The sequence below is a fragment of the Manacus candei genome, unplaced genomic scaffold, assembly GCF_025592945.1.
Source record: "Manacus candei isolate 608988 ecotype Guabito, Panama unplaced genomic scaffold, ASM2559294v1 h1tg000152l, whole genome shotgun sequence".
Classification (NCBI taxonomy): Eukaryota; Metazoa; Chordata; class Aves; order Passeriformes; family Pipridae; genus Manacus; species Manacus candei.
In genome coordinates this window covers 285,654-309,287 of record NW_026138200.1, presented here as the reverse complement: position 1 = coordinate 309,287, position 23,634 = coordinate 285,654, and the positions used below count along the sequence as shown (strand labels likewise).

General features: G+C 36.5%; 1 protein-coding gene across 2 annotated transcripts in view; it reads left to right on the top strand.

Annotated features, from left to right (window-relative positions):
• CCDC171 (coiled-coil domain containing 171) overlaps positions 1–23,634 on the top strand; it is a 146,764-nt gene that overhangs the window by 33,767 nt on the left and 89,363 nt on the right. For both annotated transcript variants that reach the window (XM_051772315.1, XM_051772314.1), the window contains 6 exons: positions 2,167–2,305; positions 11,999–12,101; positions 16,212–16,315; positions 19,147–19,236; positions 21,098–21,298; positions 23,151–23,318. In XM_051772315.1, coding sequence (XP_051628275.1) covers positions 2,167–2,305; positions 11,999–12,101; positions 16,212–16,315; positions 19,147–19,236; positions 21,098–21,298; positions 23,151–23,318 — 805 coding nt within the window. The remainder of the gene's footprint in view (positions 1–2,166; positions 2,306–11,998; positions 12,102–16,211; positions 16,316–19,146; positions 19,237–21,097; positions 21,299–23,150; positions 23,319–23,634) is intronic.

The window sequence follows — 23,634 nt, the reverse complement described above, 5'->3', positions numbered from 1 at the left end:
TACCAACCACATCACTTTAGGGGGCTCTTGCTTCCTAAATTCAGGTCTTTGCACTTGTCATTGCTGAATCTCAGAAGGTTCATGCTGTACTGTTCTTTCTCAGTGTCTAGAGAACAGCAGCTCTTCTGTTGAGTGTATCAATTGTATTGTGTCATGATCTACTCACACCCAGTTCACTGTTACCCGCAGGCTCTGTGAGATTGCCCTCTAGGCCTAATTCAGGTGATGAATGAAGCTGTTAAACAGATTGTAATACAGACTCCTACAGTATGGCACCTCTTACCAGCTACTACCATCTGAGCTTTATCATCAAATCTTTTTTTATCAGTGTTGTAGTTCACATATCTACACTGAAGTTCTAACTTCGCTATAAAAATACTCTGTGAGAAAGTGCTAAAATCCTTGCTATAGGAATCTGCTTGCTCTCCTTTTGTCTACAGATCTGGTCATTTTATCATGGAATATAACTGGGTTGGCCAGACATGATTAAACCTTTGTAAATCCTCCTTGTGTTCCCAGTCATCTTTGTTTCTTTCATGAGCCCAGAGAATTGTTACAAAAGGACTTGCTTCATAACCTTCCAGGGACTGAAATGAAGCAGACTGGTTTATAGTTCCTTGGCTTCTTCTTTTGCCCTTTGCCGAATGTCTGTGTGACATTTGCCTTTCTCCATTTGCCATGGACCTCCCCCAATTTTTGACCTTTCACAGCGATACTGAGCAATCTCATTGTGACATTGGCCACCTTTGTCAGAACCTTTGAGTGTAGGTGAACTGGCCTTTTCAATTTCTATGGGTTGGGTTCTCACAAGTTATCCCAAACTCAATCCTCACCTACTGCTAGCAATTATTATCCTTTTTGAGCCCTTTTACTGATTGTAGAGGCTTGGGAGGAGACCTTGTCAGGGAAGACTGAGGCAAGAAAGGCATTGAGTGTAGTAACCTTCTCTCTCTGCTGTTGATTAATTAGCTGTTTGCCTAGAAGCCTGTCCATGTTTTCTTTCCTACCTTAACAGAGTGGTAAAATCTCTTCTAGTTGTCTTTGTCATCTTTTGCAAAAATTAAGGCTGATACCAGCCCTACATACTCAGGCAGTCCTTCTAAATTTTTCCTTTGATTCCTGTCCCTGGCTGTGTGCTCTATACAATGTTGTATGGCCTTGTATTTTTCTCATGAGTTGCCTTTTTTATCCATGCCAGGCTTTCTGTATTATTTGTTTTCCTGAGTACCAGGAGGACTGATACAAACAAGAGCTGTTCGAAAATTTGGATACGCTGCTTTTGAAGTCATGCCATTCTGAGTGGAATTGTCACGGTTTAGGAATGGTATTTCCCAATTTAGTGTTCCCACTGAAACACTCCAAACCACATGCCACTTGATCTTCCCCCCCTGCCCACCCCCAGCGGGCTGAAGAGAAGAATTGGAGGCACAAAACATAAAGATCACAGGTTGAGATAAGAACAATTTACTGGAAACAGCAATGAAATAAGACAACAAACTGTAACAGCAGCAAGTACTAATGACAGAGTGTACAGGAAAAAAAAAAAGTGAATGATTCATATGGAATTGCTCACTGTGGAAGCCCATGACCATACCTTACCATTCGCTCTGCCAGGGAAGGGAGCCCTTCCCTGTTTCTGGAAGATGAGGTAAGGTGATATAGGATAGCCTTCAGGTCCTAGCCATGCCCCCTCCTGGCTACTGCAAAAATTAACCCTGTTGTGGCCAGAACCAGGGCAAGAATATAGTGAAGTACATGGGAACTTTAGAAGCAAGCTTTGTACTTGAAATCAGGGTTGAAGATGCAAGATGTGATATGGTCTTTCTGAAGAGAACTAGAGCGTTAATTGAAATATGATGACTTCTGTTTATTATGTGTAATTTGGAAGCTATATCCAAATGATCAAATTAATTAATGACTGGAAGTCTAACACAAGCCTTGATACTGGAAAAGAATGTAACCATAACCGAAAAGTCTTTCTTAGAAGGAATATGTAAGTTTCTTCAGTTAAAGAAAAAATAAGGCAAACAGCTTCAGAAGCCATATGATGCATAAATCAGGTGATAACCTGATAAGTGTGATACTCGTAGATTACCTTTTAAAAGTATACAGTATACTTGACAAAAATATTTTTGATAAAAATGTTCTAATGTTCAAACTTTTCAGATTAGAAAGAGAGTGTTTCGCCTCAAACAATGAAATGAAAGAAATCATTGAGGAAAAGAAGGTGGTAATTAAGGACCTCTCTGAGAGACTAGGGAATACTGAAAAAACCTGCAGAGAGTTAGAGGAGGAGCTTGCAACGGTAAGACAAAAGGCCTGTGGCACTCCTTGTTTGGGTTTTTTTAAACATACTGTGAACATAATCTGCATTTGCTGTGCTGAGCTGTGGAATAAATCTGCCTTTGTGTTACTCTGATTTCATTTATGTTACTTTGTTTTGTAAAACATGAGTAAATATAGCTAATACACTGGAGAAGCCAACTCAAAAATGCACGTTAAGTGATACACTGTGTACTTAACTGAACAGTTATTTGCGGAAAACAATTATTATGAAAGTATGGCTATGAGTGTAACTTGTGTTTGCATACCTAATGAAGAAGGCAGTTTGTAGGTATGGATTATGATTTCGTGCAAAGAATATTCCATCTTTCTACGCAGGCTTTTTTCTCTGAAGCTTGATTAGCTACCATTGTAGACTTGTTTACTTTTATTTCACACAGTTTTAGTGCAAGCATTTGACTGCAAAAATTGTTTGAAAACGGCTTGTTTGAAGGTGACAAAACAGAGGGATTTTTTTGTTTAGCTCTTTTTTGGTTTGGTTTGGTGTGCATTTGGCATTTTGGATGTATCTTACAGGTTTATTTTCTGAAATCTTCTTCCTTTTATATGACCAGCTGGGTCCTTTCCATGGTCTCTATCCACCTCAACTTTGTATTACAAGTTTTACCATCCTGTTTTATAGCAGTAGGATAAAAGGAAAAATTTTACGATATCTTCATTAATGATGTAAATGAAGGGACTGAGTGCACCTTCAGCAAATTTGCAGATGACACCAAGCTGAAAGGTGCAGTTGACACACCTGAAGGACGGGATACCATCCAGAGGTACCTGGACAAGCTCAAGAAGTGGGCCCATGGGAATCTCATGAGGTTCAACAAGATCAAGTGCGAGGTGCTGCACCTGGGTCAGGGCAACCCCCAGTATATACAGGTTGGGGGATGGACTGATTGAGGACAGCCCTACCGAGAAGGCTTTGGGGGTGCTGTTGGATGAGAGGCTGAACATGAGCCAGCAATGTGAGCTCCCAGCCTAGAAAGCCAGTTGTATCCTGGGCTGCATCAAAAGTAGCATGGCCAGCAAGTCGAGGGAGGTGATTCTGTCCCTCTGCTCTGGTCTGGTGAGACCCTGCCTGGAGTGCTGCATCCAGCTCTGGGGTCCTCAGCACAGGAAGGACACTGATCTGTTGGAGCAAGTCCAGAGGAGGCCACTAAGATGATTAGAGAGATGGAGCACTTCTGCTATGAGGAAAGGCTGAGAGAATTGGGATTATTTAGCCTGGAGAAGGCTTCAGGGTGACCTAATTGCAGCCTTCCAGTACCTGAAAGGAAGAAGAGAAGATGGAAAGAGACTTTTTACAAGTCATGTAGTGATAGGACATGGGGGAATTATTCCAAACTGAAAGAAGGTTTAGATGAGATATTAGGAAAACATTCTTTACTGTGAGCGTGGTGAGGCACTGGAGCAGGTTGTTTTCACAACAGAGAAGTTGTGGATGTCCCATTCCTGAAAGTGTTCAAGGCCAAGTTGGATGGGGCTCTGAGTTTAGTGGAAGGTGTTGCTGTTCACAGCAGGGATATTAGAACTAGATGATCTTTAAGGTTCCTTCCAACTCAGGCCATTCTATGATTCTATGATTGTATGAGCTAGGAAACCTTTTCTCTTTTCATTGTGTAGTATCATTTGCAGTATTTCTATACATAGCCAATGTAAACTTGCAAATTTCTCCTCTTCCTTTCCCTTGGAGCTGTGAGTATAGAAGGTAATCATGGTCTGTTCCCTGCTACTGACAGGCATTGTGCTAATCAGTGAGTAGAAGCAGAGACCTGCATCAGAGAGTGTAAGACTCCAGGCCCCGAGCTGTGAGCTCACCAAGGGGTTTTACTTTAAAAATATGCAATGCTCCAACAATATCCACCCTCTGGAATATTGGAAGAACCCTTGGTTCTTTTAACACTTTAAGAGAGAGTGCAAAGGAGAAAAGCCACACGTTTTCTCAGGAGGTACTTTGCTGGTAAACTTTAGGAAATAAGAGATCTTGGCAAAAGTTTAGAGGGTAACATACAACCAAATTAAAGCATTCCACAAAGCATTGACTTAGCACATGCTAATACATATAACTTAGCCAAATCCAACCCATTTGCTCTCAAGTTACCTAAAATATCAAGAAAGGAGATTAAGAGAAGTAGTAGTAAAGAAAGAGAGAGAAAAAGAGGAAAATTTATAGCTACCACCAGGGTCCTGTGAAAGTTCAGCTCCCATGTGTCCAGGTGGCAGGGTCTGAACAAATATGGCCAGTGCACGTTGCTGCCTGTATTTCCTTTGGTCCCCGTGGCCACTTCCCCCGCCAAGTGGGACTCCTGCTGTTCCAGCCCATGTGGAGCTGGGTCAAAGGCTCTGGAGTGTGATGTGGGAAGTGCTCCTGGTGTCCAGTGACTGACAGCTGCTCTGGGGCTGCCCAAGGAGGCTTCAAGGGGCTGGGGTGTGGGACAGGGCATCACCTCACCTTCATGAAATTCAGTCTTACCCCTTCTTCCCCCCACACACAGTTGAGTTGGTTTGAGCCAATAATTAATATAGTAAACCAGCGTCTCACAGAGAGTCTTCAGATTTGTTGGTGTCTTCTCTTCAGTTGATGGACTTATTCCATACATTGTCTTAGTGTTTGCCACTTTCCAGGTAGATTGGTAATAAATAAATTGAAGAAAAATAAAATGTAAGAACCCTTTTTCTTTTGGGAGAACAAAGCTTCTTCAGTGCAAGCATTAAAGTGTTAAAGACATTTGCTACCCTAAGTCAACTGGGAAAAATCATTTTATCAGGCAAAAAAGGAATAAAAAGAAGAATTTCTTAGTAAAGTATGTTAAACCTGACAAGAATTCAGGACAGAATTCTGTTCATGTTCAAGGTTTCTGGTAATGGCAACAGTATTAAGTGGTATATTCAAAATGGACATTATGTTATTGAAAGGTAAAAGCAAAACAGATTGTCCCACTTGAAAGAAATGCCATGTTCATAGAGCCTGTTGTTTTAATTGTTTTACTGGAATGATTTTAAACCACAAGACTGTCTTGAACAGGTAATAAAAATACTTATTTTCTGAGGAGTTCTATTAGTGGTCCATGTGGGATTAGATTTTTATCACCTTGGGCAGCTTTATATATTTCCTGAAGACTTTTGTATTTATTTGGGAAGCAGGAGTGCCTGTGTGTGGTCCTGTTTACTCAGTCTGGACAGCTTTTTTGTTGTTTTGCTTCCCAAAATCGAAAAGCAGAAGGCTATAGCAAAAATTAATTCAGTATACTGTTATTAGGCTTCCCTATACCCACATTAAAATTGTGTGAAAATGTCAGTGTGTTCTCTTGCCTTAATTCCCCCCTCCTGGTTTCTTCATCTCTTAATTACTTTTTTATATTTTGTACTGTTATTAGACATCCTGAATATGTCCTTTCCACTTCAGGCTGATAATCTTAAATTGGTTTCTCACAGTACTGTTACCACACAAGTTAGTGTTTTTGTTTGTAAAATAATTTGAAGATATACCAAAAAAATTCTTTTGAAGCTTTATATGAAAAAGTACTTTTCTTTTCCTTAATGGATCAGTTGAATGTATAGTAAAGTAGTTATGATGCTTGTAATTTTAAATATCAGCATGCAACAGAAGTTTGCCAGAAATTTGCATGGATCAAATGTTATAGGATCTGTTGCTATCAAACAAAATCACTTATGAATGTTCAGCATGAACAGGCTCTCAAGATTTCCATTATGTTTTTCTGAGGGAATTGGTCTCAAGCTTGTAATCATTTCTAGCTAGGGTTTTTAGAAATTTTTAGCTTTAAGAATAGGAATTTAGAAGGGTAACCATTGTGATTCAGGACTTGCTTTAAACTGAAACAGCCTCAGCTGTATTCCTGTCCCGTAGAAAAGAATAAAAGGTGTCTTTAGTAGTTTTAAATTACTCTGGATATTTACATTTCTAGAACCTAATAGCGAATGCTCTTAGTAGCGGCCAAGCAGGAGATGTGAAACCTTTATTTTAAGAGAAACACATATTGAAATTTGGAGAACTTGCAAGTACACCAGAATACATATTAGGAAAGTGAAAGAATTAAAATATTGTAGTTTAGTATAAGTTCCTTTAACTTGGAAGAAGTGTATATTCATTTCCTCCCTTTTGCATAGATTCTATCAGAACCAGCATGATTTGTGTATAAGTGGTATAATAGATTACAAAGTGATATAATAGATTACACACGGCCTGTCTTTTTCCCTGTGGCATATAAATCTTTCTCTTACAGCCATGCCTGCAGTCATACACTGTTTATGTCTGAGCTGTCTGTAAAAGCCTTGTAGGTTATCATAAACTGAATGTCAGAACAGAAGTTTGAAAATCTGTTTCCTGGACATGCACATTAACCAATGTTCTTTAACAGAAGTGTCTTAAGTCTTGATTGAAGAGACAATGAATCACCCTGAAGATTGTGATTCTTTTCTGCAAATTCTGTGGAGTAGAAACTGGTACACGATGGCAAAGATGTAAATGTCAATTATTGTAAATAATTATATAAAGGACAATTTATTGTGGACAGAGCATTTTTTTTCCAAACTAAAAAAAATCCCCCCAGTACACAATCCTCATTAATTTTTCACTAATGACCATTAAATGTTGTGTTACCTTGATTCCTGTTTTTCTTGCCTTAGTGCAGAGGTAGAGTATTCCTAGATGCTATTTCTGTTATTGTCCTAATTTAAGAAGACTAGTCAATCTGAAGCATAAATGATCTACAAAGAAAGTAATTTTGTAGTTTATTCTGGAAGAGGTCATTCAAGTTGTGATGTCCCAGTGTTGTACGACAGACATCTAAAAATGCTTTTAAAGTTGCAGTTTTCAAAAAATTTTTTCTGCCTTGGAAAAAAAACAAACCCAAAACCCTGGAGAGATACTTCATAACATTCTCTTCCACCAAAGGTTGTTGCAAATCTCTATTTAGGAGACAAGAATAGTTCTAATAAAACTTGGGCATTTTGATTAATTTTATTTCAGAGATGTTTAATTTTTTGAGAGATTGTATTTAGTCTACACATGGATAGACTCCTCTATAGAATTTTGAATATTCTAGCTAATATAAAAAATTAAACTCTATTAAGGATTCAGTAGTTAGATAACTTGAGCAAAAATAAACAGTAGCTGAAGGAGGGAGATGGTCAGTAAGGGTTTTCTTTTGTTTTGTTTTGGTTTTTATACTACAATTTATGCCTGGTTCTTTAAAATTTGTGCCACTATTCTGTTATACTGAACATCACTTGAGTAAAACCTGTTTTTTGTGAACTGTGGAACAGTCATTTGGAACCTATTTCTGTAAATGCTTTGATTTGCTGCCCCTAAGGTTAGACCTGGTAAACATTCTGATACTTTTGTAAAGAATTGACGTAAGTGCTTTTCAAGAGGTATCTGAACATACTGTTCCTTGGTGGCTGTGTGGATAGTTCTGGCTTTGGCATTTACTCTGCCATCACCACATGGGATTTATACTGCAAAGTGAGTGGGTGTATTAATCCATGTGCAAGAGAGCCCCTTAGAGCACCTTGTACCTGTAAACAAAGGAGAGAAAGTTCCTCAGGAGTAATGGCGGTTCATTGTAGGACTGGACCCTAATTCCCTGTGTACTACTGCTGGAGTTTTATTAAGGTAAGACCTCAAAATCTTGCCCACATGTTTATTTTTAAAAATTGTTAACTTGACGCACATACGCACATTTGCAGCATCATGTTCTGTGGCCTGTCCTAGAAGTATGCATAGAGTTTGCATTTATTTTAGTCTACCGTGGCTTTTGTAAAATACTGAAAAAAACAATGGAACATCATTTCTGTATTGGAATAGGTTATAGAAAGATACCAAAGTCAAATACTGGTTGTTAAGGAAAATATGTCTACAACCAAGGTAGTACGAAATTGCCCAGATAAATATAAATACCCTTCTTGTGGAAGACTAACTCAATTCTGGCAGTGAGTGGAATAATTTTCTGGTTATCCTTATAGATAAGGATACAAAGTATTTGGAAAAAAGATTTTCTCCTGATGGGGGCATACAGTACATTTCATGAAAAATGCTTGGCTTCTATTTAATTTCTTTAGAAGTGCAGTTATGTTTTGAAATTGATGGTTAAATAAATATGTTACCAAGTACATTTTCTACCAGAAGTATTTTATCCTCCATGCTGTTTTGTCATAATAGGAGCCGTCTTAAGGATATGAAGGGAAGCATTATATATACTAAAATTCAGCATATATTCTGCGTTCAGAAAGTATGATTTTGCTCACATGATGTTTGGTTTCTGTCCTCCAGTGTGGAATATTTTGTGAAGGAGGGAATTGTCTTTGGGGAGTATAGGAAACACTCCTAGTATATTTTGAGAATTTTAAATTCTCAAGTGTCCATGTAAACTTCACAAGAATAATTTACCGCTGGTCTCAGGGACCTGGGATTCCTAAAGGCAGGTTCTACCAGTAAAGGCTGAGATGAAAAAGACATTGAAAAGGATTTTTCTGCATCGTAGTCATCAGATTGCTGCCTCATTAGCAGTGGGCCCACATTTTGCCTAGGCTTGCTTTTGCTAGTGATACACTTCAGGAAGCTTTTCCTCTTACTCTTCACATCCCATGCCAGATTCAACTTTAGGTGGATTTTGGCATTCCTAAGCATATCCCTAGGCTATCCCTCTAGGTATTTTTCCCAGGTCACTATGTCTGATCAGCCCTCTTTATGCTTCCTATTAATATTTTAATTTAGTCAGGAGCTCCCTGTGTATCCGTACAGACCTCTTGCCTTTGATTTCCAAGGTCATTTTCGGGGATCGCTTCCAAGGTCAAGAATGGTCCATTCTGCAGGAAGTCGAGCAAAGTCAGCAGAAGCCTTACTTCACAAATATTCTTTCATCTCTTTCTATTAATGTGGTCTGTGAAGCAAACTCTCTTTAAGTAAAAGCTTTAGCAATTTTGTTACGTGATTTCCCTTTTGGAGTAATCTAGGAAACACACTACTTTTCCAGTAATTCTATAGGAATAGCATCCCCACAAACATGTTGATGGATGAAGTTGTTGAGAAGGATGTAACTGCATCTCCTGGAATAGTTGAATCTGGACATAGATTATGTTTGACTCAACAGTTGTGGACTCAATTTTCCTTTTCAGCGTGAAGCATTATGCATACTCCCTGTGTTTGTTCAGACTGAAGAAGACTAAGGGATAACAGCTACTGCTATGAACTGTCAAGTGGGTTCTTATGGAGAAGGTGGAGCTGAACTCTCCTTAGATGTATGCAGTGGAAGTATGAGAGAAAACAGGGAAATTCTAATTGCCTGTAAGAGGGGAAAAAAACTTTACAATGAGGACTGTGAGATATTGGAGCAGGTTTCCTGGAGGCCCATCTTTGAGGATACTCAAAACTTGACTGGACGAGGCTCAGAGCAACCTAAGCTGACTTGGAGAACACCCTGCTCTGAGTGGGGAGCAGGACCAGATGATCTCCGTAGATCCTGTCAGCTTAAATTGTTCCATGATTTTATGACTCTGTACATTCTTATTAGATACCTATCAATGAGACATAAGAAATCAGATCAATATTAGACCCTTTGGACTCTTAACCTGTGCCTGGATTTTCAGCACTGTAGTTTACAGTGTTTTTTCTTCAATTTCTGATAATGGGGACGGTGATTGAAAATGGAAGTCAAAATGGAAAGATGCCAAATATTTTGCAGCTAAAATGAAGAGAAACTGGCTAGTATAAGGAGTTTCCTTTTGATCTTTATTGCTGTTGAGAAAGAGACTGAAATTGGCTTAGGAAGTGTAGGAGCAGTTAGCAGATAAAGCACGGAGAAGTGGTGAAGGCTGAAAAGACTGGAATACACTGACCGAATTATGGTAAATTAACTAAACAAAAAGAAAAATTGGATGTGGAGATTGAAAGAAATTCTCACATTTGACTTTTCCATGGGAAGATGTTTTCTGGGAAGATTTACTCTAACCTCTGTGCTGACGTGGTTTACGTAAAAAGTATTTCTTTTATCGTGATGTTATATATTGTTATATTTTATTGGGTTTAGTGTGTGAGGTCTTTAGGATGATATCAGTATATGAGAGCAAATTACTTTAATGTACTTGCATCCCATAAAATATTTTTACTGGATCTTAGCATTTACAAGCTCTATTCATATAAGTAATTTTATGGAGTAAGAATTAAACCTAGTTATTTTTCAATATATAGAAATGGTTTGGAAAATCTTTATGAACTGTAGTACAGACTCTCACACAAGGAAAGGCATGTAAATGCTACAGGGGACCTAACACTGAAATACACATATGAATAATATATTAGTTGATATACAGTACATATAATTAAAATTGAAAGAGTAAGGCAAATTTATAAAATATTTAGCTCAATAGTGAAGAACACTGCAGAGAATTAAATGCATTTCTTGGGTTTTTATCCCGACAGTTATATGCTAGCAGTATGTAACAATTTTCATGGGGAGGATGTTTCCCACACATGAGAAAATGCCTGCATCCTTTGACATGCAGTGAAGCATAACTAAAGCAATAGTTTATAGATATACTAGGAAACAGTAGGATTTTTCTCAATAAAAAAAGATTAGTCTTCCATTACCAAGTAGAAATTACTCAAATAGGTTTTAGAATTTAGAATGTAAATAAATTGAGCAGTTAAAAGTTATGAGACATCTTTGAGCATAACCTTTGTCATAAGAAAATAGTGAAATTATTTAAATCTGATTTCCTCTGGAATTGGGGGGAGAGGTGGTTGGTTTTCATTTGTTGTTGCTGTTTTTTGGGGTTGTTTTTTAAATTATTGAAATGTATTACTTTTTGTCAGTTAACAGCTAAAGTTGTACATTTCTTTGAGAAGTTAAAACTGCATATACCCAAAAGGACCTTGGTCTTGTCTGGAATGACGGATGCATGTCTTTGAAAACTGCAAGTTATAGTCTTGGTTATAGGTTGAAGGAATGATTTGATACAGTCTTTCTATTGTAGCAATTAAAAAATTTGCTGTAGTACCTTTCTGCCCTCAGAATAAAGTCAGTGTCTTGATTTGAACATTAGGCTGCACTTAGTGGACTGCTTTCTTTCAGAAAATACAGTAGTAGGTGTTGAAGAACTCTGCTGCTTTATATTCCGTGCATAAGGGTGAGTTTTTGGTATTGAAGAAACCACTGTCTAGCATGGAAGATATTAACAATTGAAGTAGGCAGGTTTGCAGTGAGGGTAGGTGTGGGATTTGACTGAGTGCCAAATCATGGATTTCTAGCCTGTCTGCCAGTAGTTTGGTGTCTTTCTGGATGTCCTTGTAGGGTGTAACAATAGATTTCATTGCTTGCATAGATGGGGACAATTTAATATTCATTAAGATATTTTTGAAGCAGAAGGTGATCAAGACTAAGTTTTTCTGCAAACATCTTTTGTTTTTCTTTTGGGTATCTAAAGTCTTTAGTTTTATTTTAAGTGTATTTCAGGGTTCTTTGTTACTTATTTGTTATGTCATATTAAGTATCTTGGTCAAGAAGAGGTGTTATAAGTATAGCAGGAATTTAGATTTAAAGGGGAACAAATATACCATTGTGAGATGTATTTTTTCTGTTTACTGTTTTAATGTGTTTCATTCCCTGCCCCCCCTTGTCTTGTCTGTATCTCCTGTCAAATAAAGGCCAAGAAACACCAGGTCTTTCTAACAGAGACGTATGAAAACAACATGAGAGAGCTGGAGTTACTCTTGGACAGCTTTGCTATGTCAGGCCAGCGGACAGCAGGTTAGTTGAAGGTATAAAATGACAGATGCATCTGTCAATGTTCCAAAGTCACTACATTGTGGGAATTCTGCAGATGCCTCTTGCATTCCCTCTTCTCACCATGCTTTGATTTGATGACATGATAAGAGCAGTTCTCACAGCAGTCAAATGGCCTTGCTAGCTGAGAGAGGGTGACGGAATGTGGACCTGCTGTTGTCAGCCCAGAACTCGATATACAAATGCTGGAGTGTATATGCCGGTCAGAAAAGGGCTTACTTGCTGTGCTCTAAATCCAACTGAGAAAAAAGTCCTTACAGTATACCTGCAAAGGGAACAGATGTTTTGCTTGAACTGAGCCAAATTCTCAGGCAACCTTCAGCAACTTAAAGGTCATAAATTCAAAAAGGTTGTGTAGGACACTTGATATAACACAATACTTTTACAGTTGATTGTGGACCAGTACTGTATTGCTTTCATTTGATCTAGTACAGAACAAATATTTCTCTGTTTTCATTAAAATTAATTGTAGGTCAGTGGTTGTCACTGCTCCTTGGCTTTATATGTAATGTATCAAACTTAACAAACTTCTGCCTGGTTAGACATTTGAATTAGTGGCTAACAAAACCAAACTGAACTTTAACATCAAACTAGTAGTTTTTTACAGGTAAAAGTTGTACACTTTTTAAAATCTTCATTTAAAACAATGTATAAAAGATATTTCTATGTAATTCCTATTAGAATAACACATACTAGACATGAAATGCTTCCAACTTAGAGTGAAAGTAAATTGGAAGAAAACAGGCAGAATGTGGCTTAAAGAGCAAACAGGTTTCTTTTATATAAATCATGATGATTTGTTTTTGCACTTTTTAGGAGCAGTAGACATAAATAGATTGTATAACATCATTAAATGAAGATGCATTTTTTTTCTGTCTTCACAGAATGATTTTTTTTTTTTTACAACCTGGTACTGTTAAATTTCAGTAAAGGAACAACTTCCTGAGATTTCTGTTGTCCTTAAAAGTCTTTGAATCTGTGATGCATTTGTTTCCTCAGATGGGCTATATGATTTTTTTTGTTTGGGAACTGGTATCAGTTTTATTCTGTAATTATACATGTAATTCCTGTGGGCAATACCTATAGATTTACCGTAGATACATCAGTCTGAAAAGCTCTTTAAGACTGTATGTTTTCCACATTCTTGCCAAGTTCCACATGCTCAGAGGGACTTAAGCAATTCTGGTGGGAGCTGGATGCTGCTGCCAGAGTGCAGTTTCCAAAGCAGTAATTGTCTTTCAGGTAGGTTTTCTTTCTCCCTGGTGGTAAACTTTGCAGAGAACAGCTTTGACCTGTTTCTGTAACAGTAACTTCAGTATTAATTTGCTTTGTTTGAGGTAAACTTTGAAAAATCTTATTTAAAGAGATCTTTTTTTTAAGCTTTAGCATCTCTGCAGAGGCTTTGTTGAGGCAGATAGTAAAATTTAGCTGTGCTGTGGATTGAGTCTTTACAGCTAATATTAAAATAGATATTGACTAAGACATTTGTTCTACATATTTACTATGCTTCTAAGTGTGAAATCTAGTTTTTAATGCTTTTTCATTATTATATTATTACTCTGGGGTACTTATGAATGTATTATGTAGCAATATTTCTTCAAATTTTAAAAAAATATTTATTGTAATTATATTTGAAATGAGAATGTCCAGGTGCCAGTAAAAGTAAAAATCTTAAATAAATCTTTGTAATCTGATTAGCAGGTGAGGGGCTACATGAGCCACACCTGACCTGGCAGTCTTTCTTGTTCTCGTTTTCAACTTTGAACTCAAGGGGTTGAGAGATCTACTTAAAAATCTGTCAATACTAAAGATCCAGCCCCTTAAGTGCTGATTGGACTGTGATTACTGGGCTATACAGGAAAGAGAAGATGAGACTTTATATTTTTGAGATTAAAGAATTTTAGAAAGCTATTTTTCTTTATACATACCAAAATAACAAGCATAAATCCATGTTTTCTCCTTTTTCAATGACCTTTATAAATTTTCCACAGCATTGTTATTGGACCATTTGCATGCTTTCCTTTTGTATCTGTTCAGTTTATCATATTTTGCAGTTATTCAGCAACAGAATTTGTTCTCAGGTAAATTTGTCTCCATTTCAGGAAAAAAGTAATTGTGGTTGTAGTAATATTAAAAAAAAGTGAAATGGGTATAAAGTTCTAAGAGTGTTAGCTGCTTTGAGTTAGCCTCAGCATTTACTGCAGGCCACCAGTACTGTTTTAGCCAAAAATGTAAAACGCAGCACCATATGAGCCTCTGTGAAGGAAATTAACTCTATCCTAGCCAGGCCCAGTACTACAGAGCAGCAGGGTTAAGAGTTTACTCACTTGTATACTTCCTAATAGTCTTCTATTGAACTTGGCATTTTCTCAAAATTCTACCCTCAAACTCTTAGACAATACTGGGCATATGCTTCCAGATTTTTTTTTTTTTTATATTGCTAACAGAGTGCCTCTGCAGCAGCAGAGTGCCATTTGGATTATGTTGCATGTCTCCTGAATAGTTGTATGAAGATGGACAACATTTAACCATAGACTTGTTTTCAGCTAGTGCAGAAAGGTTGAATCTAGTATTTCTGTTGGCAGACTGAGCTATCTGGAAGTATATCTTGCAGCAAAGGCAAGAAATGACAGCATGGAGAATTTACTGGCAAAAGTCTAGTTTTGGCAAACATGAAGTAAATTAATGTTTCTTTGACAGCATTGCAGGTTGGGACTTCATAAGAAATGAAGACCCATTATTTAGACACCTTGATAAAAACTAGTGGATGGAAGAAAACGCTTTTATTGACTTAATAGGTATTATTTGAAACTGAATGAGAATTGTGAGTTACTGCTTCTCCAGAGCTACAAGTATGGAAGAATAGTAGTTAATCTTTTCTGTGCAACAGGATCACTGCAAAATGTTCTTACAATGGGTAACATTGAGAAGGTGGTCTTGTAACTGAGGAGACTGGACTAGAACCCTGTGCATAGCTGTAGCTGTGGTTAAGTGATAAAAATTATAGTAACGTGTCCCTTGTCACTTTCTTCAAGGTGAAATCTAAACTTCTCATAAAAGGTCCGATTTTATGAATTCTTACATTGATTCTAAGTGTAACATTGCTATTTGGGACATCTTTAGGATTCAGAGGGCTCTGGTGTCCCCTTATTAAATTTTGCTTTTCCCTGACTCTGTAAAAATAAGTTTATGGATGCTGCATAGTAGTATAAACAATGCTAACAATGATCTGTCAATAATCTGGTATTGATATGTAACACCAGAAAAAAAAGAAAAGTTTGTTCTTGGAAACTGAATATTAGCTGACATGTTGTGACCTCTTGATCAATATAGTGTTGTTTTGCTCTCTTAGTGCATTGTGGTACGGTCTGTGGAATGCTCAGACTTGTTCATATGTCCTTAATTAAGGCAACGAGATCAGAAGTCTCTGTATAAATGTTTAATAAATAAATGTAGTGTGTATATAATGGATATATCAGATTTATAATTGAAAAGTTATGTAGAACTGTGTAGGCAGATAATAGTTTTAAAAAATTATTTCCTTTGGAATGAAATTCAAGATAATTTAAAATGTTTTTAAGTTATGTTTCTCCAAGCATAACATAATGATTTGATCTTTGGCTCAGTAAAGCTTTAAGTGAATGAAGTACTGCATTGGCATGCTTAGTCACAACAGCAAAATAATGTCAGAAAAAGTATAACATACTTGACTTTCAGACTACATGCTTTTCAAAATGTTTAATTATGTGGTTTTGAAGTTGGCTTGTCTGACTGAACAACACAGACTTGACCATGGTAGGAATTATATGTGAGACTGCATACCAAATACATAAAGTGTTAATGTAATCCAGAATTTACAGGTCTATATCTTGAATTAAGGCTTTTATAGTCTTTCAGCTACATTTGCTGTGAGAGTGTGGCTATTCAGCTGTGTCTCTTGTGGCAAACAAGGCTGCTGTTCAGCATTTTGTGTTGTCACTGAAGCCCTGACTAGTTTTAATACTTCTCATCCAGGGTGAGTAATTTTCTCTCTGTGGCTTTAAGGCTTAATTTTCATTCTGTGTTTTCCTTCAGGCACTTGCAACGACAAAGATAAACCGCCAAGTTGCTCTGTCCTTGAGACTTTGAGGTGTATCTTGACAGCTTACCAGAACAAGCTGGAAGATACCTCTAATGAGGTAACACTTGCAATGTTTGGCTCTATATGTATCGCATTTGGCCTGCAGCAGTACATATGCTTTGCTTGTAAAAAAGGGCAGAAGAGTGGGAATGTTGAGTTGACAGCTTCAAGTATACCTAAAGAAATAATCTCTGTCACTGCTATTTCTCTAAGCTTGCCCTACAGTGAAGTTTTACTTATATTTGTGGAGACAGGGAGTAGAGTTTTTTGTCTTTCTAGTTTAATTTAGTTTTGTTTTCTTGTTAAACCTTTTTGGGATTATTTTTCAATAAATATTTAGGATAAGAAACTATTCATATCTAAGATTTTAGCTAAAAGATGATGATTTAAGAGTGTGGCAGCATATACCGCAATATTCCTAAATACACAGCGCGTGAGCCTCAGTAGTCATTGCTATCAGTTATACAAATGATCATGCCCTCTGTACTTTTAAAAACCAGTGTAATTTTTTGAAAAGAGTGTGTTTTCCCTGGAATCTCTTCTGGAGGTATTTTGCTGTCCTTTCACTTAAAATAGGACCACTACAATACTTTATTTAAGTTGTCTGAGAGGATAATGGAAATATTTCAATTTTGGGATTCTTACGGTTGAAAAAAACCAGATGTTTTCCTTGAGTCCTACTGTCCTTTTATTTCACTGGCTGAGAAGTCTGTCTTGCATTTATTTTGTTATTTGTATAGGTAAGGTGACTAAATTACTCCTCTTGTGTGTAAATATTTTATAAACTTGTGGCTTTAAAGGCTGTAGAGAGAAGTTAACTACACCATTAAAACTTTTTGTACAAACTTGTAATTAGCTTATGTTTGAATAAAATTGGCAAATACAGAAAGGCAAGGTGTGATAAGATTGTAAAAATGTCAGTACTATATTTCATTTCTAGGTTTTGTCTTTTGTTTTGACAAATGCATAGTCTAGGTAGTCACTCACAACATTTAAAAAGAAAAAAAAAAGAAAAGAAAAAAAAAGGAGAAGTATATCAGCTTTGCCCCTTTTATTGTGAAAAGAACAGTCTCCCACAAGACCTTTGAATGTGTTTAATGGACACAAAAATAAGTGACCATGGAAACAATTATACTTTTTAAACAGCAAGCTCTGTTAAGTCTCTCCCGGTGAGATAAGAAAACTGATGTGTATAGTCATTATGAAACTCTTCTGAGACCCAAGTCTGGAAGCTGAAGAGTAACTAGGAACATATTACCCACAGCGAATTGTTATTTGGGAGGAGGAATGTCACGTGATAGGCAGCACAGTTGAAAAGTCGACTCAGCAGGCTTTGGCTTAGTGATGTGCTTTGTTGTGAAACTGTGCCAGAGACAGCAGTGGGGAGACCAAGGGGGTGGCTTCTAAGAAAGCAAAGACAGTGTTCTGACAGAAAGAAGAATGAACTGTCAAGGAAAATAAATCGCAAGCAGAGCAGGACCGACAGATAACCTGCCACAAGACTTCCCAGTAGGACTGCGTGTGACTGACCCTGAAGTTGTCATATGGAGCCAGAGATCACTGAGCACCTTTATGGTGCATAGAAAGGGCAATGCTCTGTCCTTCTTGATTACCCTCGCCCCCACAGAGAATGCTGCTTTTGGGTTTTTATGTTAGATATGTTTAATAATAAAACTTTTTAATAATACAATAATGCACAAGGGGACTATGAAGGGCACTGTGCAATAAAACCAGGATATTTTAATACACAACAGTAAGGGTGTAGTTTTGAGCAATTATTAGATGTTCTCTTTATAGAGAGATTTTCAACAAGACTCCACATATTGATGAATTTGTTAATATATGTGTACACTTGGATGTATACTTGAAATATGCTGGTAAACTTGTCATGTGTCATCTCTAACTTGCTGTACTAAACATTAGATTAAATGATCTAGTTCATTCGTGTGACTGAAAGGTGTATAAATGTTTTGGTTTTTGCAGACAACTAGCTTCTAACTTTTTGTATAGTGCAGACCACTAGAATGTTTAGGGAGAGCAAAAAGAATAGTAAACCAACAAAAAGACTGGAAATATTCCAGTAGCATTCTGTAATTTACTGTAATTATTTCTAAGGGTTCTGCCAGGTCTACTGACATCAAAATATAAAAATAAACAAGAATATAATTTCCAAAGTAATTTGTAAATTTTATCAATGGAGTATTTTGCTTCTGAGTTGTTCATTAAATCTCAGGTGCTTTCAGTAACCTGTACTAGAATACATTTCTAATCCATGCTTTCTTTCAGGCATTTGTATTGCTAGCCTCATAATCCCGTAAACAAAGACATATTATTTTGATATGTTATCTTTTCTGAAAGTGCAAAGTACACATTATGGTCATGAGCTACCTCTAAGATAGTTGCTTGTAATCCTATGAAGACTCAGTAGTCACTGTGCCTCTCAGGAACATTGCTGCTTTGCTGCTTTTACAGTATGTGAGTGTTCAGTAAAGACCCATGCTTATAGCTGGACAATTTCTGCGAATGGCCACCGAATGGAAAACTTGTTTTCTTAAACCACTCCTCAGATCATAATCTAAATTTATTACACTTTCAAGTGCATTTCAGTGCATTTCTATGTTCTTGTCAGATATTTTGAGAGTTAATAAGATAGTTAATAGTGGACTGAGTTTGGGATTCTGCCACTACTCTGTATCTTAAATCGTTATAAAAGAGTTATTTAGTGCTTTTGTAATGGCACATTAATTAGATTGTATGGAGTACAAAAACTGTCAAAGGAATTGAAATCAATTTTGTTGTTTTACTTTTATATACAAAGTTCTTCCTTTATATTGAAGGGGTCATGCAACCTTTCTGTAAAAGCCAGTTTGACCTCCATATATTTTACAGTTTGAGAAAATGAAGGCTCTGTGTAAAAAGATGACAAAAGACCTTGAGATATCCAAGGAGAAAGTGTGTACTTTAAGACAAGACCTTAAGGTATGTTTAATGAATTTAGCATAGAATTTTAAAGTTCTCAAAAAATTATCTTTCTGGATTTAAGGTATCTTTCTTATGAGAATAAGTCTCCATATCATTCTGTTCTGTTGAACAGACTAGTTTACCTTGCAAGCTTGTTAAACCATGCTGCTTTATTCTGGTTACCACTGTAGACTACACAACTGGTCATTTCAATGATTGTACTTCTGAAATAACTTGAAATACATTTATCAATTTGCAAAATACTGTTTTGTATTGAAATTGGCATCAGTATTTTTTTCTTTTAATATTTTTCTCAAGAAAAGGGGAATTTAATTACCTCTGTTCATATGAAGGTATGTTTTCTTAAACATATCCATTCCTTTATTAATTTTTTTTTGTTTGTGTTTATCAGGTTAATGCATGTAATCCATAAGGTTGTCTTTAACACCTATACAATATGCAGCCTAAAATTTCTTGGAGTAAAATCTACCTGAGAACTGATAAAAACACTTGAGAATTCTTTTCTTTACTTTCTGAACAAGAATTTTTTTTCGCCTCTGTTTTTGGCTGACAGCACTTCTGTGATGTCCTGTCTGGTTACATCAACGGCCAAGGGAGTGAGGAAGTCCTGAGGTCATGGTTAAACTTAATCTCCTGACTGGCAGTGTATTGTATTATTGCCAAAATAGTGTGTCTCTAAACCTGGTGTTTTTCAGTCTCTTTTGCTGAGAATATGCTGCATTATGTTTTTATACAGTGTTTTTCTGCAACATTCATTGAATCTTCATATTAAGGGCTACTTGCAGATGATGTCTTGTCATCTGATCTGAACTTTCTTTACTAATTTATGTTTGGAAGACTTAAGACTTCTGCTTCTGTTCCAGCACCTTTGTAAGACACCTAAGATTTTTGCAACCCATTGCAAGTGATATTTGTATTCTTCCTGAAAAAAATGAGTTTGCTACACACAGAGAGTGCTGGTTTTTATGCAGTATGCCAGTTTCAAATCTCTTTAAATTTTTAGTAATAAAACTGTAGAGATAAGCAAAAGCTAGATCCAGTCTGAAAACATTTGCGTTTGAAATTTAACATTGTTTTAATATTTTAATGTTTTCATGAAGAAGAATAAAAGTCATTGTCTAAAGAATTGGGAGTATCTTTTCTATTATATTTTCCATATAAGAAGCTACGATTTTGTGAAAAATGAACAATGCTTTCAGTTTGACCTTTTGCAAACTTTAGCAGTGCTGGAAATCCAGTGCTTATAGGAGAGCAAAGCATGTGTATCTGTCCACTCTGTCTCACAAATATTTTGACTGTAAAGGGGTAGTTTATTAATTTCTTTGTTTACCTGGTGAAATTTGGTGCTGGCAACATAATGATTGTATTTATGACCATTTCTGATTATTCAGTTACTTCCCATGGTCAAACCTCCAAAGAGGGTCCTCCCATTTTTTTTTCATGGCAATAAAAATACAGTGAGGAACAAGAGCTGTGTTGCTTACAGACTCAGCTGCAACAGATCAGAGATTTACTTAAGAAAATAATGTATGTTTTCACTAGCTCTGAGAGCTTTGCACTCTGCAGAGGATAAGTTGTGTCCCTGCATTCTGTGTCTCATTTGTGGGGGTAGAGGGTATTCTGAAGGTCACTGCATCGTGGAGCTTTTACCAGTCGGGGATGCCCATGTTGTCTAGTTACAAGCTGTAGAAGAGGCCTGTTGTCAATTTTGAAATTCAGATATTGAATTAGCCTGGAATCTTATGAATACATGTGGCTATATGGCTTTACTTCCTCAGATGATGACTGCTAGACTAAGGTAACATTTCACAGACTAAAATTCTTACCAGCCTTTCTGTTCCATGCTTCTGTCTTACAGGAAGCTCAGGATACCCTGGCTGATGCCAGTAAAGAGTTAAATCATCTGCACACTAAGTGTGCAGACAGAGAGACTTTAATAGAAACTTTAAGAACGAAACTACAGGATGTACAACAATGCTGGGAGAAGGAGAAAGTACGTGCCACAGAATCAGAAAATGAAATCCAGAAGCTTACCAGGGCTTACCAGAAGGATATGGAGGTATTACTAGAGACAAGATGACTGTCAAAGAGTCTTTATTTAATCTCAGCTTTATACATTTACATACATCAGATGGTTATTCTTAGTCTTAACAGATTTATCTCTAAAATATGATTTTAAGATACATATTTTGAAATATGTATTTAATATCTATGAGATCTCAGGACATATCAGTTCTCCTTTCTTCTGTATCTGAACTAGTAGCTTAATCATTCCAGCATTTTGAATTTTTGAACAACTGAGTATATTTAAGAGCTACACCTGACGAACAATTCTTTCTTTCTTTCAAACTAAAAGTTAACAAAAATGTTTTACAATTGGAACATAGAGTAGTGTCATTATCATTATTACTGATTCACATATCGTTGAGGTAGTTTTACATGCAGGCCACAAAACCTAGAAATTCTTATTTGTTATCTATTAGGTCATTGTGGTGTGCTATATGAAGGAACGAGTTCACAACATCTTATTTCAGAACTATTATCTCTCTCCTTATATATATTAAGAGGTCTTAATTTTGTTGCTTTTTCCCCTCAGTAAAGTGGTTCTGTACTAGCATTGGCAATGATGTACTTTTAGTCGTGCATATTGAGCTCATTACTTCCACAGATTTGGATATGGATGCCAACTGAGTAAAAAGGAAACATTCTTTCCATCACTCTTACAGTCTGGTATTTAAATAGGGTCCACATGAAACAGCTGAAATTGTTACACACATCAGATAATGATTAAAGTGAAGGAAACTAGAAGTCTGGCACTGTTGTAAAGTCTGCATGTCTACAACACTGTGGTTGCATTCAACATGTGTGAATTGATTTAGGGTCTTGGAATCCCCTTTTTTACCCCAAATGGATAATTATCATCCTTGGTTTATCACAGCCAAGCAAAAATGTAATGAAGGTGGCACACTGGATTTTCCTTGGGGAATTTGCAGATCTGTTAGAAAAAAGGTTTAATTACAATTTCTTTTTAATTGCATAAAATGCCATGAAATAATTGTGAGCAACTGCACCTAGGTGTGATGGAAAGGGCTCAGAAAAACCCTAGTTCCCCATCTCCATTATCCACAATTTCTTAGTGTAAAACCTCATCCAAGGCCCCTGAAAAACAATGGGAACATTTACAATAATTTGACTGTTGAGGTTGTTGTCTATTGTTGTCTTAATCAAAGTTGTTAAGTTGCATATATGTACTAAAAGCATGAAGGCTTTAATTTCTGTTGCATGCTATTGTTGCTAAAGTTTATTTATAACTTGCATCAATTTATTATACTACTGGCTAAAATCAGTGTAACTAAATTAGACATGGCTTGTGGAATGTAACTGATGAAGCTATAAGCCTGTTTTATCTGGCCATTTAGTCTCATTCATGATCCATACAAAAACAGTTTTAAAAAGACTTTAGAGTGATAGCTGTATAAACGGTGTGTTGTGCTGCCAAGCCAATCAGACAATTTTCTGCATGCTGTGCAAATGTTAGAAGTGGGTACAGTTTGAATGTAACTGGAAGTGTTAACATGAATAAATAAATTGCTTGTACTAATAGCATGGAATTTTTTATCTGTGTCAGCTCCTGGTTGTGGCCACTGCAGGACTGGTCTTTCTTTATATACTCTATGTCTAATTAGACATAAAGTATAAAAAATAATTAGACAAATTTTGTAAAAACTGTTTTCTTACACTTGTTTTGATATGTATGACTGCAAATATTAGCAATTGAGGAATTTTATAAAAGGTTTGAGAATGAGCTTTGTGGGATTTTTTTCACCTGCTTGTCTTACTTTCCATATGATGCATATATTTAGATTCTAACACTGTTTGGGTACAACAGTAAATTTTTCTTTTTGTTTCAGGAAAAACTAATCTTCCTCCATAGCTTATACCAGTGTTTGGTAGCAGGCCGTGTACTTATAAAACAACCAGAAGGCATCCTAGATAGATTCTCTTGGTCTGAGCTTTGTGTAGTCTTGCAGGAAAATGTTGATGCCCTGATCTTAGACCTCAGCAGGGCTAATGAGAAGGTAAGTGTCCTTAGGCACCATCTACCTCTATTAAATTCAGTGACATTTGTCCTCATCACAGTATCATTAAAAAGGACTGACATTCATCTTGTTTCAAAAAAGATTTGGACGTTAATAATTCAATACCATTAATTATGGCTTGTCTACAACTCAGTTTGATGCCATTGCTGTGGGCATGTAAATGTGACTGAAGTCGGTATGAAGTCTCTAAGCTCCACTTTCAGTGCAGGACATGCTAATAGTACTAGCCAATATTAGCCACAGGGACCTAATTAAAAGAAAATAAATTAATCTTACTGATGAAGCAATTCAAAGA